Source organism: Thermobia domestica, chromosome 12 (genome assembly GCF_964235325.1).
Source record: "Thermobia domestica chromosome 12, izTheDome1.hap1.1, whole genome shotgun sequence".
Lineage (NCBI taxonomy): Eukaryota > Metazoa > Arthropoda > Insecta > Zygentoma > Lepismatidae > Thermobia > Thermobia domestica.
The window spans coordinates 145,011,938-145,028,814 of record NC_137465.1 but is presented as its reverse complement, the minus strand read 5'-3'; the positions used below and the strand labels follow the sequence as shown (position 1 = coordinate 145,028,814).

Below are 16,877 nucleotides of genomic sequence, written 5' to 3'. Positions count from 1 at the left end.
TTTTTGTGCCAAGCAGAAAAAGGAAAGAATTTGTACTGACCAGAAAAGGCGAAAAAGGATCATTTTATACCTTTATGTGCTATTTAAATAAACGAAGGAATAAATTTGTGTGATCTATTCAATTTTATACCAATCAGAAGAAAAGCAAAGAAGGGCCATTTTAACTAGCTGAGTATTTTTGTGCCACACAAATCAACAAATGAATAAATTTGAGTGACCTATTCAATTTGGTATCAACAACAAATACCATTTTAATTAACTCAGCATCTTATACCTTTTTGTGCTATTTAAATAAACGAAGAAAGCGAAGGAGGTCCAATTTAGCTAACCCAGAATTTTATACCATTTTGTACTAATCAAATAAACGAAGGAATAAATTTTTGTGACCTATTCAGTTTTGAAAACAAGCAGGAAAAGAAAAGAATTAACATTTTGTACTAATCAAGTAAGCCAAGGAATAAATTTAGATGGCCTATTTAGTTTTGTACCAATCACGAAAAAAGGCGAAGAAGTTCCATTTTAACTAGCTCAATATTTCTGTACCATATTAACTAACTCAAAGAAACTAAAGAATAAATTTTGAGTGGCTTAAGCAAAGGTCAATTTGTACCTTTTGTGCTATTAAAACTGAGTGACCTATTCAATTTTATACCAAGTAGAAAAAATTTTGTCTGCAATTAAAAAAACGGAGAAGGTCTATTTTATGTACATTTTGTACTACTCAAATTCTACTTTCTGTACCAACCAGAGAAAAACAAAGGAATACCATATTCTGCTACTCAAACAAACGACGGAATAAGCTCAGAATTTCTATACCTTTTTGTGTTATTCAAATAAACGAAGGAATAAATTTGTGTGACCTATTCACTTTTATAGCAAGCCCCTTTTAGTTTTATACCAACCATGAAGGTCTATTATAACAAGCTCGATATTTTTATACCATTTTGTATTACTCTATTTCATTTTTGTAACAATCAGAAGAAAACAGCTCAGAATTTTATACCTTTGTGGTGTTACACTGAAGTCTCAATTTTTCCGGTCATTAACTACATATCTGAACGTAAGATTTAACCAACCAGAGTTGCGTTATACATTGAATTTTAACTTAATTCTGTAGAACAGACTACATAGCAATTAGCGTTCTAAAGAAAACTGATGAATGACGACAAATCATAACAGCATACTTGTCCATTTTGAATCACAGCGGAAGAAGAGATTATATCAAAGTAAGAGAAGTTTTCAAAGTTCCATGTTCCATACCATCTATAAAGAGTGCTGCAGATATTTAAACAACGTTACGAATGCGTTACCTAACAGTTGTATTGCTAGTATAGTGTGGATCCTACGGTACTGCATATTGCTCAACGATTCAATTTATTTAGACTTTCCTTCCTCGTCTAAGTTCCAAATGACAAATATATATTTTTGCATTTATGTATTTTATTATAATGGAATATAAGTTTATGGAGTATATTTGGAAAATAATAGAACATACATCATGATGTTATATTGCCTTGAAAACATATTATTAAACACGGAGAATGCATGGAATGTTTTTATTGTAGATATATAAAATTATTTATATGATTGGTTTTTGCTGAAAAGCAGAAAAATGACTAGCATAGAAATTGTTTGTTTCACCTAGAGAAAAAGAAATACAGCGTGAAAACGAAAAACCTATACTGTTAATTCACCCGTCTGACCCCGATTTGCCAGATGAATTACGTGATTAAGTGAGAATCATATATCCAACACAGGAAATAGAAGATGTGTATTATTTTAGACGCTATAATAGATATAATGATGAAATACTCCCGGAAAGTGATGATGACAGTGTTTCAAATATTACCTGTTTTGAACTGGAAGCTGATGAGTGCGAGTGTACTAGTGAAAGTATTAGTGATACATGTCTTATACAATTATTTGATGAGTATACACCAAATTCAGTATTATTATGTGAAGCATGTTCTAAACATAATGAAAATGAAAAAGATCACAACTGTTTGCTGCAGTATGATTACGAATTATTGCAAAAGGTGTGGACGATCTTAATTAAACGTGAAATGAGAGAGAAAATCTATAAACTTTATATAAAGAAGCATTTTAAAGGTTGTAATATTAAGAACACTTATACTTTGGAGAAAAAATTTAATCTGGTATATGAATACATTACAGAGTGTGATTATTATATCAACAAAATAGTAGAATTGTTTTTAGAGAAAGATAAACAATTATTTAATTCTGTAAATGAACACTGAGCCCACTGTAGCATATGCATTTGATTGTGTAAGAATAGAAGAACTTGAACTGTTAACTGGATCAATTTGTAGTACTGTAATATTAAGAATTTAATAGATAACTAACATTGGCCTCTGGCAACTGAATTGTCAGGGAGAGTCAATTTAAATTGTTCTCTGGATGACACAAAAATATACAAAATGTAACACCACAAAGGTATAAAATTCTGAGCTGTTTTCTTCTGATTGTTACAAAAATGAAATAGAGTAATACAAAATGGTATAAAAATACCGAGCTTGTTATAATGGACCTTCATGGTTGGTATAAAACTAAAAGGGGCTTGCTATAAAAGTGAATAGGTCACACAAATTTATTCCTTCGTTTATTTGAATAACACAAAAAGGTATAGAAATTCTGAGCTTATTCCGTCGTTTGTTTGGGTAACAAAATATGGTATTCCTTTGTTTTTCTCTGGTTGGTACAGAAAGTAGAATTTGAGTAGTACAAAATGTACATAAAATAGACCTTCTCCGTTTTTTTTAATTGCAGACAAAATTTTTTCTACTTGGTATAAAATTGAATAGGTCACTCAGTTTTAATAGCACAAAAGGTACAAATTGACCTTCTTTGCTTAAGCCACTCAAAATTTATTCTTTCGTTTCTTTGAGTTAGTTAATATGGTACAGAAATATTGAGCTAGTTAAAATGGAACTTCTTCGCCTTTTTTCGTGATTGGTACAAAACTAAATAGGCCATCTAAATTTATTCCTTGGTTTATTTGATTAGTACAAAATGTTAATTCTTTTTTTCCTGCTTGTTTTCAAAACTGAATAGGTCACAAAAATTTATTCCTTCGTTTATTTGATTAGTACAAAATGGTATAAAATTCTGGGTTAGCTAAATTGGACCTCCTTCGCTTTCTTCGTTTATTTAAATAGCACAAAAAGGTATAAGATGCTGAGTTATTTAAAATGGTATTTCTTATTGATACCAAATTGAATAAGTCACTCAAATTTATTCATTTGTTGATTTGTGTAGCACAAATATACTCAGCTAGTTAAAATGGCCCTTCTTTGCTTTTCTTCTGATTGGTATAAAATTGAATAGATCACACAAATTTATTCCTTCGTTTATTTAAATAGCACATAAAGGTATAAAATGATCCTTTTTCGCCTTTTCTGGTCAGTACAAATTCTTTCCTTTTTCTGCTTGGCACAAAAAATAATACTCCATCCAAATTTAGTTTTTTCATTTGTTTGAATGGCACAAAAGTACAGAAATTCTGAGCTAGTTAAAATGATCCTTCTTCGGATTTTTTGTTTATTTGAATACTACTGAGCTGGTTAAAATGGCATTTCACGCTGGTACAAAAAGTAGGACACCTAAACAAAACGTATATAAATTCTGAGCTAGTTAAATTGGTCTTTTTTCGTTTTTTCTTTCGTTTATTTGAGTAGTACAAAATGGTTCTTCTTTGTTTGCTATAAAAAGTAGAACACTCACATTTGCTCTTTCGTTCATTGGGCTACTACAAAGGTACCTTCTTCGATTTTTCTGGTTAGTACAAAAAACAGGCCACTCAAATTTATCTCAGCGTTTGTTTAAATAGTACAAAAAGGTATGGAAATTCTCAGTTAGTTAAAATAGGTCTTCTTCGCTTTTTCTGATTAGTACAATTCTGTTCTTTCATGAAAATACTGAGCTATTTAAAATGATCCTTTGGTTGCTACAAAATTAAATAGCTCACTCATATTTATGTCTTCGTTTATTAGGCTAGTTTAGAATGATATAAAATGATCCTTTTTTGCTTATTCCTTTGTTTGTTGAAATAATACAAAATGGTATAAAATACTCAACTTCGGTTTTTCAAATTAAATAGCTCACTCAAATGCATTACTTCGTTTAATTGATTTTAGAGTTGAAACAAGTTATAATTCCTTTGTTTATTTGAATACTTCAAAATGGTGCAATTTCTTTTTTTCTCGGTGGTACAAAAGTAAATACTTCATTGTTTATTTGAGTAGTAAAATTCTGAGCCAGTTAAAATGCCATTTCTCATTGGTACAAAATTGAATAGGTCACTTAAATTTATTATTTCGTATATTCAGCTAGTTCGTTTTTTCTCGTTGGTATAAAAGTAGAACATCGAAATTATGAACTTGTTAAAATGATCCTTCTTCGGGTTTTCTGATTGATACAAAAATAGAACATTTCAGTAGTTCAAAAGTTACATAATGGTCAATTTTCGTTTGTTTAAACAGCACATAATGAGCTAGTTAAAGTAGCTCTTCTTCTCTTTTTCAGTTGGTACAAAAGAAAATAATCCACCTAAATTTTATTCATTCTTCACTTATTTTTTTCTGGTATTCCTTCGTTTATTGGAGTAATACAAAATGGTATAAAATGGCATTTCTCGTTGGTATAAAATTTATCCTTTCGTTTGCTTAAATAATACAAGATGATTTAAAATTCTCAGCTAGTTAAAATGAAATATCTTTGCTTTCTTTCTCGAAGTAAGCCAGTCATATTTATTCATTCTTCACTTTTCTCTGCTTGATACAAAATTGAATAGGTCACACAGGTTTTGTTTAAAGTTATTAAGGCTTAAATATTTGACCATTGATCTCGATAGTCAGTACTTTGGAATATGTAATAGTTGATGACGTATTACTAGATTTGGAAACAGCACCTCAATACGTTGCTCTGTTTAAGAGTTATTCGCGTTTTTAAATTTTTGACCTCGATGGTCATTATTTTTGGAACTTGCAGTGGTTGATGACCAATTACTAGATTTGGAAACACGACCTCAATATGTGGCTCCGTTTACGAGTTATTAGGTTTTAAGTATGTTGACCTTTGACCTCGATGATCATTATTTTTGGAACTTGTAGTAGTTGATGACCAGTTACTAAATGTGGCAACAGGATCTCAATATGTGGATCCATTTTCGACTTATTAGGTTTTAAATTTTGACCTTTGACCTCGATGGTCATTATATTGGAACTTGCAGTGATTGATGACCAATTACTAGATTTCGAAACTCCATCTCAATATGTGGATCCGTTTTCAAGTTATTAGGTTTTAAGTATTTTGACCTTTGACCTCAATAGTCATTATTTTTGGAACTTGTAGTAGTTGCTAACCAATTACTAAATGTGGAAACACCATCTCAATATGTGGCTCCATTTGCGAGTTATTAGGTTTTAAGTATTTTGATCTTTGACCTCGATGATCATTATTTTTAGAACTTGTAGTAGTTGATGACCAATTACTAGATTTGGAAACACGACCTCAATATGTGGCTCCGTTTTCGAGTTATTAGGTTTTAAGTATTTTGACCTTTGACCTCGATGGTTATTATTTTTGGAACTTGTAGTAGTTGCTAACCAATTACTAAATGTGGAAACACCATCTCAATATGTGGCTCCGTTTACGAGTTATTAGGTTTTAGGTATGTTGACCTTTGACCTGGATGATCATTATTTTCGGAACTTGTAGTAGTTGCTAACCAATTACTAGATTTGGAAACACGACCTCAATATGTGGCTCCGTTTACGAGTTATTAGGTTTTAAGTATGTTGACCTTTGACTTCGATGATCATTATTTTGGAACTTGTAGTAATTGGTGGCCGATTACTAAATGTGGAAACAGCACCTCAATATGTGGATCCATTTTCGATTTATTAGGTTTTAAGTATTTTGACCTTTGACCTCGATGGTCATTATTTTTGGAACTTGTAGTAGTTGCTAACCAATTACTAAATGTGGAAACACCATCTCAATATGTTGCTTCGGTTACGAGTGATTGGGTTTTAAGTGTCATACAAAAGGCGTATCCCACATAAACTATAAGACCCAGGTAGAAAGAAATATGTTATTCGTACTCAACATGGTCGAAAACCCTCATATACCGAGTTTCATCCAAATCGGTTAAAATTGTCATAGAAAGGGCGTATGCCACATAAACTATAGGACCCAGGTAAAAATAAGTATGATATTCGTACTCAGCATGGTCGAAAACCCCCATATGCCGAGTTTCATTCAAATCTGTTCAAAGAGTGTATCGAGTCGCTATGTTACATAGGTATTCATTGTCTTAAAATATGGGTTGGAAAAAAAACTTATGTAATTTCTGCTATGGTAAAATAGGGGTTGCAAAAGTAATTATAAAAGAGAACGAGTACACCCCTTAAAATGTACTCATAAAAGGGAATGAATTTTATGTATTCTCTGGTCTGCTGTGTGTTCGTAGTCTCAGTGTAATTTCTGCTATGTTCAATTAAGGGTGGAGAAAATGAATACACCCCCTGTGCTATGTCCGCTATGTTCCGTAGTCTCTGTTATGGTAAAATAAGGGTTGGAAAATAAGCCGTATTAGATCTGCTATGTAATCTGTGCTATGTTATAATAGGGGGTTGGAAAATATGCTCATAAAAGGGAATGAATACACCTCTAAAATGGAGGTTGTTGTGTTTATTATCTGCTCTGCTATGTGTTCGTAACTGCTATGTTACATAGTCTTATGCTAAGAGGTTGAAAACGAAACACCTCTGCTATGTGTTCGTAGGGGTTGGAAAATATGCTCATAAAAGGGAACGAGTCCACCCCTAAAATGGAGGTTGTTGTGTGTTACGTAGTCTTATGCTCTGCTATGTGTTCATAGTCTCAGTGTAATTTCTACTATGTTAAAATAGGGGTTGGAAAATAAGCCATGCTCTTTTATTACCTGTGCTATGTATATCTGTTCTGCTGTGTGTTCATAGTCTCAGTGTAATTTCTGCTATGTTGAAATATGGGTTGAAAAATATGCTCATAAAAGGGAATGAATACACCCTTGTTATGTTAGGTAGTCTTATGTTCTGCTATGTGTTCGTAATCTTATATGTTATCTGCTATGTTAAAATAGTGCTATGTGTTATCTGCTCTTCTATGTGTTCGTAATCTTATGTGTTATCTGCTATGTTAAAATAGGGGTTGAAAAAGTGCTCATAAAAGGGAACGAGTCTTATGTATTCTTTGCTCTGCTATGTGTTCGTAATCTCCATGTATTATCTGCTATGTTCAAATAGGGGTTGAAAAATATGCTCATAAAAGGGAACGAGTTCACCCCTAAAATGGAGGTCATAAAAGGGAATGAATACACCCCCTAAAAAGTGGTCATAAAAGGGAACAAATTCACCCCTAAAATGGAGGTCGTAAAAGACCGTGGGTTGACGGTTCACGATGCTCGATTTCTCGTATCCCCCATATGTCCCCCGGCATAGTGTGTCAGGCGGCACTGGGAAATTCGTTGTCTGCTTCAGGCGGGACTGAGAAAGTGGGTAGAGGGTCAGTGGCGCAGAACCGCCATTTTTCTACTACTGTTAATCATACGCAAATCATAATTTTAGTTGTACTCAAAGTAGACTCTGAATACCAAAAAGTGAACCTTGCTTAGTAAAGAGTTAGTTTGCTTACTAACTAGTCTGTGACTAAACTTTGATTAACGAATTTTCTCTGAATACCGCCCATTGAATTCCCAAAATCTCAGTTCACTGGTATCACAAACACCCCTCGAGTACTAGCACCCTTCCTAAAAATTTGTATCTCTTCTGAGAATTCGTCTATTATGCGGTACAAACGTTATAAAATCAGTAAGACATTCACGCAGCTACCAAATCAACGACTTATGGTTAACTGCAAAACCCGTGACTTATCAGAAGTATCTTTCCAGATAGAGTTACCGGTGGTATCCAGTGATGATCTCTGAAGAGTTCCCCTGAGTAAGATATTTCAATACACAAGGGGTGAAAATAGTACTGAAAAGGTACTGTTAACTCAAGTTGAGTAAGATTGGAGATATATCCTAAGGGGAAGAAATCCCCTTGGTTCAGGCCACCTACTGAAATCATCGTTTCTCTCTACACGTACAACGTAAAATAGGCTTGAACTTAGATTTAGTTATATTTATCGTAAAAATAAAGTACAAAGTTTTTTCACCAAAGAAAGTAAAACAACACTGAAAAAAATTACAGTTAATAAGAATACCGGCATTTCTATCATATGTCAAAAATGAAATAGGTGATCATAAGCGCTCCTCGCAAATTTTAGGGCTCGTACGTCTTGTATTCGAGTAAATGTTTTTTTTTTTTTTTTTTTTTTTTTTAAGTGTTTGACGGATACGTTTTCTGAGTGTATACTTGTGGATTCCACAAAATATAAATGTGCTAAGATATGTGAATGTCCTATGACCATAATTGTTAAGTCTCGTAGAACGTCTGACGGACATATTAACTTATTAGTGATAATAGACACTGCCCACTTTGTTTCCCAGTAGCACTTTCTAAGTCCTATGTAATTTTGACTCTTTTGTTTTAAAATCTATTTTATTTATTTATTTATTTTTAAATAACGGCATATTCACAAAAACTTGTCTTAGTAACTTTTTAAATAATCATTATATGATTGAATCTTAAACGTCTACAGGTCAATTTGAATGCAGAACATTCAGAGCTGGCCAAACAGTCGATCGCGGTGGATTAGTAGTTCGCCGTTGAGTATCAGGTAGATAGCGAAACTTTTTACGAAAAAAAAAATGTGGTGTTATCTGAAAAGATATTTTATATGATAATCGCGTTTTTAAAAAGTCGACTTCAATTGAAATAAGATGATTTCGATTAAAAGGGTGAAACCACCCCATTTTGATGAAGAAATTAAATTTTTGAGTTTTACGTCCCACGAATATGCCGACTAGGTTAAAGGAGACGGTGATGATAAAATAATGAATGGAATGGTGGAATGAAGAAAGTGGGAGGAAACGGAAGAACCCCGAGGAAACCCACGCACATGGTGTTTGCCCACTACAAAGTTCACTTGGCGCGAGCTGGGATCGAACCAGGGATCACAAGCACCAGAGGTGAAAGCTCTACCGCTGAGCCACCGCGGCTCCCATTTTCATGAAGAATGGGAACATTATTTCTTCTATGTTATGCCGAAGGATAAGCACGTGTGCTACCTTGTGCTGCTTTGACGAAGAAACACAATTTGGAAAGGGATTAATCTACTTTTGCAGTACAAGAAATGTAACTCACGACTTCCCTCCTAAAACTGAAGTAAGGAAATTTAAAGTGCAGTGATAGTTAAAGGCAGTGCAAGGGGCAATTACACATGAGTAGATTGATTGATTGATTTTGAGTTTAACGTCCCTTTCAGCAGCGAGGCTATATGAGACGTGGACCTACTGATTAACGTGGAATCCGAACCACATGAGCTTACGCCAGGAATTGAACCCGGGTCTCCCACGCTACATGAATAGATTGCAAATGATTTTAACAGGTAAGGTAGATCATTGAAAATATTTCTGAATCACTGAAGTAAGAAATGAATGCTGTGAAATTACTTGAAACTGTATTGCCAACTTGAATATTTTCTTACTGGTACTATTGTTTCATTAATTTAGTTTATGTGTGCCTGCACTGATTTTATTGAATTTTTCTGCATTTTATTGCATTTTAAGATGCAGTTGACTCGCACCTCCGAGTGTTTGAATTTAATGTTTAGTTTTATTTGATTGATATCTTATCATAGATGCATAAAACTACAAAGGGGATATTTACAATTATTGTTAGAAATTATTTTTGAAAGCATAATTATATACAGAACAAATAAGCTCATTATATATTGACACACATGTCATGGAAGCGAATGCAAAATTTTATATTCACACAAATCACTTTTTATGGCACATGATCGTCTTATAGAATGGACAAATTGATGTATGAACGTGTATAACTATAAGGTATCCAAATAAGTTCTTGCCGTTTGTGATGGCCTTGTTGTTCGAGGGTCACAGACATGCTATGACGTTAGTCACTGCGCGCGACGCGATAAGGAGGTAGGTAGAGCATTGACCGACATCAGTAGACGTTCGTTGGACACACTGCAGAGACCTAGCTCGTCAAGTGGCACAGTGAAATGGAGGTGTCGAAGCAACTCATTAGGGAGTGTTTGCTGCATGACTTCAAGGTAGGCCTATCAGTGGCCGCATCACGTCGCCGCATATGCCAGGCGTTCGGGGAGTATTCCGTGAATGACCGTACCGCCCGACAGTGGTTTCAAAAATTCCGGACCGGGGATTTGGGATTGAGTGATGAGCCCCACAGTGGACAACCACATGTGTTGGATGACGACGCCCTGAAGACAGCCATCGAGGAGGACAGTAGTCTTACATGTCAGGAACTTGCCGAAAGGTTTTATTTATCGATGGAAACAGTCAGACTGCACCTGTATCGCATAGGGAAGATATACAAGTTGAATAAAGGGTACCAGACACATTGTCGCCGAGCAACAAACAATAGCCAGTTGAAGCCAGTTTATCCTTGTTCTCCAAGCACCAGAACACACCGATATTTGGTCGATTGATCACTAGTGACGAAAAGTGGGTCCTTTACAACACACCCAAGCGTACTCGACATTGGTTGTCGCCACGTGAGGCAGTTCCACACAACTCAAGACCACCTCTGCATCCCAAGAAGGTTATGCTGTGTGTATGGTGGAATTATCGCCATGTAATTCATTATGAGCTCCTACCACCAGACCAAACCATCAATGTAGATGTCTACTTCCAGCAGTTGCAACGAGTGCACCGTGCATTGCAGGAAAAGGAGCCGGCACTGGTTGATCGCAAAGGTGTGCTGTTCCTTGACGATAATGCAAAACCACACGTGGAAAAAAGGACCCGGGAAACCATTCTGCAACTTGATTGGAAAACTTTGTCATCCGCCATATTCCCCTGACCTTTCCCCTACAGATTACCACCTGTTTCATTCCCTGGACAATTAGCATCGTGGGAGACAATTTGAAAATGAGAGAGACCTGCGGACCGCACTCACGGACTTTGCTTCCAAGACCGCTGACTTTTACCACCATGGCATTGTACAGTTGCAAGAACGTTGGCAAAAGGTGCTGGATGCAGATGGCGATTACTTCGAGACGTAACCGTGAGTATTTTGTGCTACAACCTAGACTCTGTGCGGACTCTGAAATCCGCAGGAATTTTTTTGGATACCTGTGACTTTACCAAATCTTGGATTTTCGGACATGTAATAGTAATAATACCTGGGAACTAGAAAGCACTTTTCACATGCATCAGTAATCCTTGCGTCCCGTTCAACCAACCTTTATTTATGACTGTGTTACCGAAATTCACTAGTTTGTAAAATTCTACCAATGATTTCACGTTGTAGAAGTGATTTGTTTCGGATGTACAATACGAGGAATTTATGTCAGTGATAGTTGGCGCTGAAATCGTGGCAATAAAAGTAGATACTGGAATGGGTCTATCACGCAATTACAGTTGTATTTGTTAACGTATGAGTTGGCAACACTACTTGCAATCGGCTAGGGAGGAGAAGCTATTTGGTGACCAGGGTCATAAGAGACCCTGTATTGTATCTTCTCAACTGTATTTAAAACTTTATACGCAACCTTAAGCCTTTCGTCGTAACACATCTTCAGCTTCTTCATCGTTTCCTGGCATTTTCTCCTCGCTCTCCTCTGCGTTTCCTCAATAGCAACTCCTCTTTCAATTGCAGCTAATTTCGTTACTTGCTTTTCTCTCTCAGCTACTGCATCATCTCGCATCTTCTCTGCTTCATATTGTAGCTTGTCTAGATATTTTTGACCAAGATCTTAAAAAGAAAGAAAAACACATAAGTCATTCACATTATAACTGTTTTTAAATATTGACTTTTAGAGTAAGATCTCTATTTGCAGAACTTTTTGTGTATACTTCTTTAGTTGATTATTTTCTATTAACATATTTTATTTTGCAGTTCCCTGAAAACGCAGAAAGAAAAGATCTTTTGGTACGTCGTAAAAATCATAAGTACAGTAATATAAAGTTAGATCTTATAATTAATATCAGGGAAGTGGGTAATAACTATTAGAAGATGAGAAGGTAATACAGGCAATGATTTTAATGTCAGAAAAGTGAATAATTACAATTAGAAGAGGATAAGAGGATAATATAAACTTAGATTTAATGATAAGGAAGTAACTAATAACAATTAGGAGAAAATAAGAAGGTAATGTGAAGATAGACTTAATGATAAAGAAGTGGGAAATAACAATTACAAAAAGATAACAAGGCATCATAACAAGGCAAGAGTATTAAGTCATGATCCCTAACGATAAACTGTTTGACACGTAAAGCATCTAGTAACACGATGCACATAATATGTTGCAAATATCCTTGCTTACAGGCATAACTACCGTCGTTGACGCCCCTACTCCCTTCGGATGCACCCCCGAAATACTTCGCGGCCCACTGGCATCTCACAGCACTGACTCGGTTATACAGCATTCCCGCTCTTTACTAGGCACCAAAAAGTTGGTTGTCTATTTTGCGCTAGTGTGACCACCGCTAGTACTTTCATACTAGATCTAGTACCTTTTATAATATTTCAGTGTTCTAGTACGTTCACCAAGAATGTTATGAAATAGAGGATCTGCCCATATGTATCTTCATCATATTAAATCAAACAAAGCCAAAAAACAATCGAGCATCGGCACATCTGATTGGTTACTCTTGTTTCCTCAATCATCTGATTGGCTACTTTCGTTTCCGCCATGATTGTTGGCCCAAAACATTGCGATCTTATTGGGCGGAGTGGGCAGAGTAGGGGTGGCGAAACTGTGACGTATGGCTTCAAGATTTTGTTGTAAGGCCAAATCCTCTATTTTATAACATCCTTGACGTTCACCAACAAATCTAGTACTTTTCTCCTCCTCTTCTTTTCTCATAAGTACATTTGTGAGAGAAAAAGGATTTTCATGAAAGTTTGGCAATGTACGAAAATTTCAATGTTCCTGGTAAAATTTTTTCCTTCTTTTTTTTTAACGGCGGTATTCCTAAGAGCGAAAGTGGAACATACAGCTCACAATGACGAGAAGAATCCTAAAACAGGAGTAGCGGGGAAAGGTCAACGACATGGTCAAGTCCATTTTCGGTTTTTGAGGTGTGCTCTATACTTAGATGTCGTCTGCCAGTCCGGGTAAAGTTACATGTGTGCTATTCCGTGGTGTCATTTGAAACCCCCCGTGCGAAAAGTGGGCGAGCCCATACCTACGTCACACTACTTCTGCTAGGGTTCTTCTCGTCATCTGTGAGCTGTAGGTGTGTCCTGTCGCCTTCTCCAACGAGAAAAAATTCTGGCAACTTAGAGTTCATTCCATTGGAGAAAATAGGAAGTTCTAAAGTGTCAAAAAAAGAAGAAGAAGAAGAAAACGGATTAAAACTAATAAACTACCACAGGTTATTACATATTTGGTGATCCATAGGTGATAGGAGACTGTTAAGGAATTAAAACTCGATATTCTTAATAAGCCCATTTTATGATATTTCTTGTTTTCTCCCGACATCCTCTATATTTGTCATACTTGTGTTGCTTTAGTGATTTTACAGAGAGTCCTAATACGACAATAAAGCAGAGATTCCGCCAGGATGTTTAGTTTGCGGGTGTAAAGTCAAAATTGGGAGGGTGTAAGTGGTTTGTATCGAATTTTGACTTTAAAAAATTAAAATTGGGTTATTTGAATAATGTGGGAGGTTACTCCCCCACCCACAGGGGAGAGGATACTGCTGGAAACTTTCTAATAAGATATTAATATCGTAACATGTCATAAATAGGGTGAAACGGAAGCAGATAAAATGTTAGTACTTTTCCCCAGATCTAGTACTTTTTTTCTGCATAGGTTAGTACGAAATATTTTTGCTGGGTGGTAACACTGTTTTGCACTGTAGTTTGTATGAGATATGACGAACAATGTATTTATTCGCATAACGTTTAAGACCTACTAAAGTGAATTTGCACCCAGGAATGCAACTTCTTCCACAAGAAATAATTCATAAGGTGCTAGGAGTGCATTTCCTAATGAAAGAAGTATATATTACGTGAATCCATCTATGTTTTCGTAAACTGAGATAGCATGATTAAATATTAAAATTATACTGGGTGTATCAATAATCCGGGACCAAAGCCCAACTCCATTATGAGTAAAGATCGAAAGAATTGAAAAGGGGAAAGTTGTTGGATATAGCGGTTTTCAACCTAATATCGTAGAATTTTTCCGTTTGGGCTCCACACCGGTAAAGCGCTTTATGTTAAATGAAAAAGGATCATTTCCAGTTCAGTAGACTGTTCCAACGGAATGTAACAATGCATAAAAATGTCATGAAGAACGTTCAGATTGTTAATTCGGAGCACTTCGAATCCGTTTTCCAACAACGCTGTATCATTGGTTTGTTGAGGCCCCAAGGGATCAGCCTTCCAACTGGCAACATTGTTTTTCTATTTAACATAAGGCACCTTATCAAGGCGGAGCCCAAACGGCTACTGTGATTGAAAAAAAAAAAACTCCACTATTTTACATTGAAAACTACCTATTTCTAACAACTCTTCTCTCTTTCCATTGTATTGTATCCTTATTCATAATGGAGTTGAACTATGGAGATGGACTTTTGATAAACCCTGTACACAAGTTTAGTTAATTTGAAAGGATACAGAAAAAGAATACTCATAAGTAATAATGGGCTAAAGAAAAAAAAAGGTAGTGCAGGTATTCAACACTATTAAATAGCTGAAGATCCAAATAACCGACGAAAAGATTATAAAAATATAGCTGCTATATAGATCTTCACATATAATCGTGACTATTTGCGTAATTAAGTAAACGAAAAGTAACTATCAAAATATGTTAGATAAAACTTTATCTCTAAACTTATATTGTCTTAAAAGAATGTTTGAAATGAAAATTCAAGCATTAGAATAAATCTTTGAAAAAAATAATCTAGATTTAAAAATGACAAAAAATATAAAAATACCTCCACTCCCTACCTAACACTCCTTGATGTGTAAGCGCTTGAACATGCTTTCTAGTGAGAGGTGGTTTCAGCATAATCCGTCCCTCTAGAATGTCACTTGGATTAATCCATAGATCTCCATCATAGCTTTCGGGTTCTCCTTCCTCTATCATCTTCATACACTCGTCAGGCATCGTGTCAAGAATTAATGAGCCAATCGTTGTGCCCATCTTCTGTAGGACTTCTGTCTTCGTCGGGATTGCCTCTTCATCGCACTCAAATATAGTTTCTGCTTCTAAAATATTCTTCACAGGAGCCATTTCTGAAAGAAATCTATGTAAATAGACGTATTTATTTTGTTCCAGGAAATTTGTTAGCTTAAACAGTACTTAATTTAGGTCATGATAATAGTTTGAATTGTCAAGTAGCACGTGATATTGTGACTAGAACCCATTATACGTACAGACAGTGGAAGCATAAGACAGGTTTTATAGCAAGAAAAATTCAAATATAGTTCGTTCATTGTGAACATTATTATGAGTCTTTTAGATACAGGGCTCGCGATTATCTTATTCCCTCGCCTCGTTTAACAGCGCACTTCACTCACGGACTATTGATCTCAACTGCGTATTTCACAGATACTCATTCACCCAACGGAGTACGCATAGATAAGCTGATTGTGCTTTACCTGCACTAGCGTTTTCGACGAGACGACACCTTTCTCGTTTTTGAGACAAGAATCGAGATGGGACTAGAAATTTCTCGAGTCGCATGTACTATACTGGTTCACCCAAGTTTTGTATCTCAACCACTGTTTTATTGTTACATGATTGATAATATAAAAAAGAAACTATAAATCGATAAAGTGATTGTGCGAACATAATAAATAGCATTTGTAAACTGAATATAAAATCCGTGCTAAGTGCCAACAATGGAAAATTTCGGTTTAATGTAAAAAAAAATATGGCCTATATGCCACCCTTTCTGACCTGAATTTTGTATTGGAAATGAAGAATTTTTTGATTGCAATGGATTAAATGTTTGTCTAAGAAAGTAAGAAAATCAACTTTTTTCTCAAAAATATATTGCCAGGGGAGAATTTGAGAATGATTCCAAATGGCATCATTGGCACATTGTGATGCATACAATATAGAAAGTGATTAAAAATGTCATCATTATTTCTTTATTAATCTCTGTTACATAAAAAAAACTTTCTGTCAATATTGATAATTGCTTTGACCTATTTCGCTGATTTTTACATAATTACATGGAAATCGTTTTATGTATAACGCTTTGAAGCAATTCTTCTCCTTGTTCAGGCAAAGTGAAACGTTACATTTTCCACACTTCATTCTACTATAACTGTTGATACACAATTTGCATCTTGTTTTATCTGCAACAGCTTCTGGCCAATGACGAAATCCATCATACCGTACGTCAGCAACAGGACGGGGGCTTTTGTTACTCTCTTCAGCTTTGATGCACCAGCGTTTCGCGACTTTGATTGACGTCCTTTTCGGCTCATCGGTTCCCCTACCGGCAGATGTATCGCATACACTAATGGTTTTCTTTCTTTTGATTACAGTGCCTCTCTAAGAAGCCATGCATTCACGTATGATTTATTTATGAAATGAAAAATGATTCTTAGATAGTATCGCCTACCCTTGATAGTGGTGCGATAAAGTTGAACAAGCATATCGTGTAAGTCAACATCCCCCATAAATGTGTTGTATTCTTTTACTTCTCTCAAAGGCAAGCTTTCTCAAAGGAGACAAATTGACTATAGAGTGGCTATTTT

At 35.4% G+C, this 16,877-nt stretch overlaps 1 protein-coding gene across 2 annotated transcripts in view; it reads right to left on the bottom strand.

The window, feature by feature from the left end:
* The window catches only part of LOC145666709 (uncharacterized), a 71,534-nt gene that overhangs the window by 10,290 nt on the left and 44,367 nt on the right, over positions 1-16,877 (bottom strand). The window contains exons 2-3 of one of the 2 annotated variants that reach the window (XM_081734214.1): positions 15,114-15,412; positions 11,704-11,906 (exon numbers count right to left, since the gene is read on the bottom strand). In XM_081734214.1, coding sequence (XP_081590340.1) covers positions 11,704-11,906; positions 15,114-15,399 — 489 coding nt within the window. In that variant the 5' untranslated portion in view covers positions 15,400-15,412. The remainder of the gene's footprint in view (positions 1-11,703; positions 11,907-15,113; positions 15,413-16,877) is intronic. The other variant, XM_081734216.1, reaches the window with a different exon arrangement.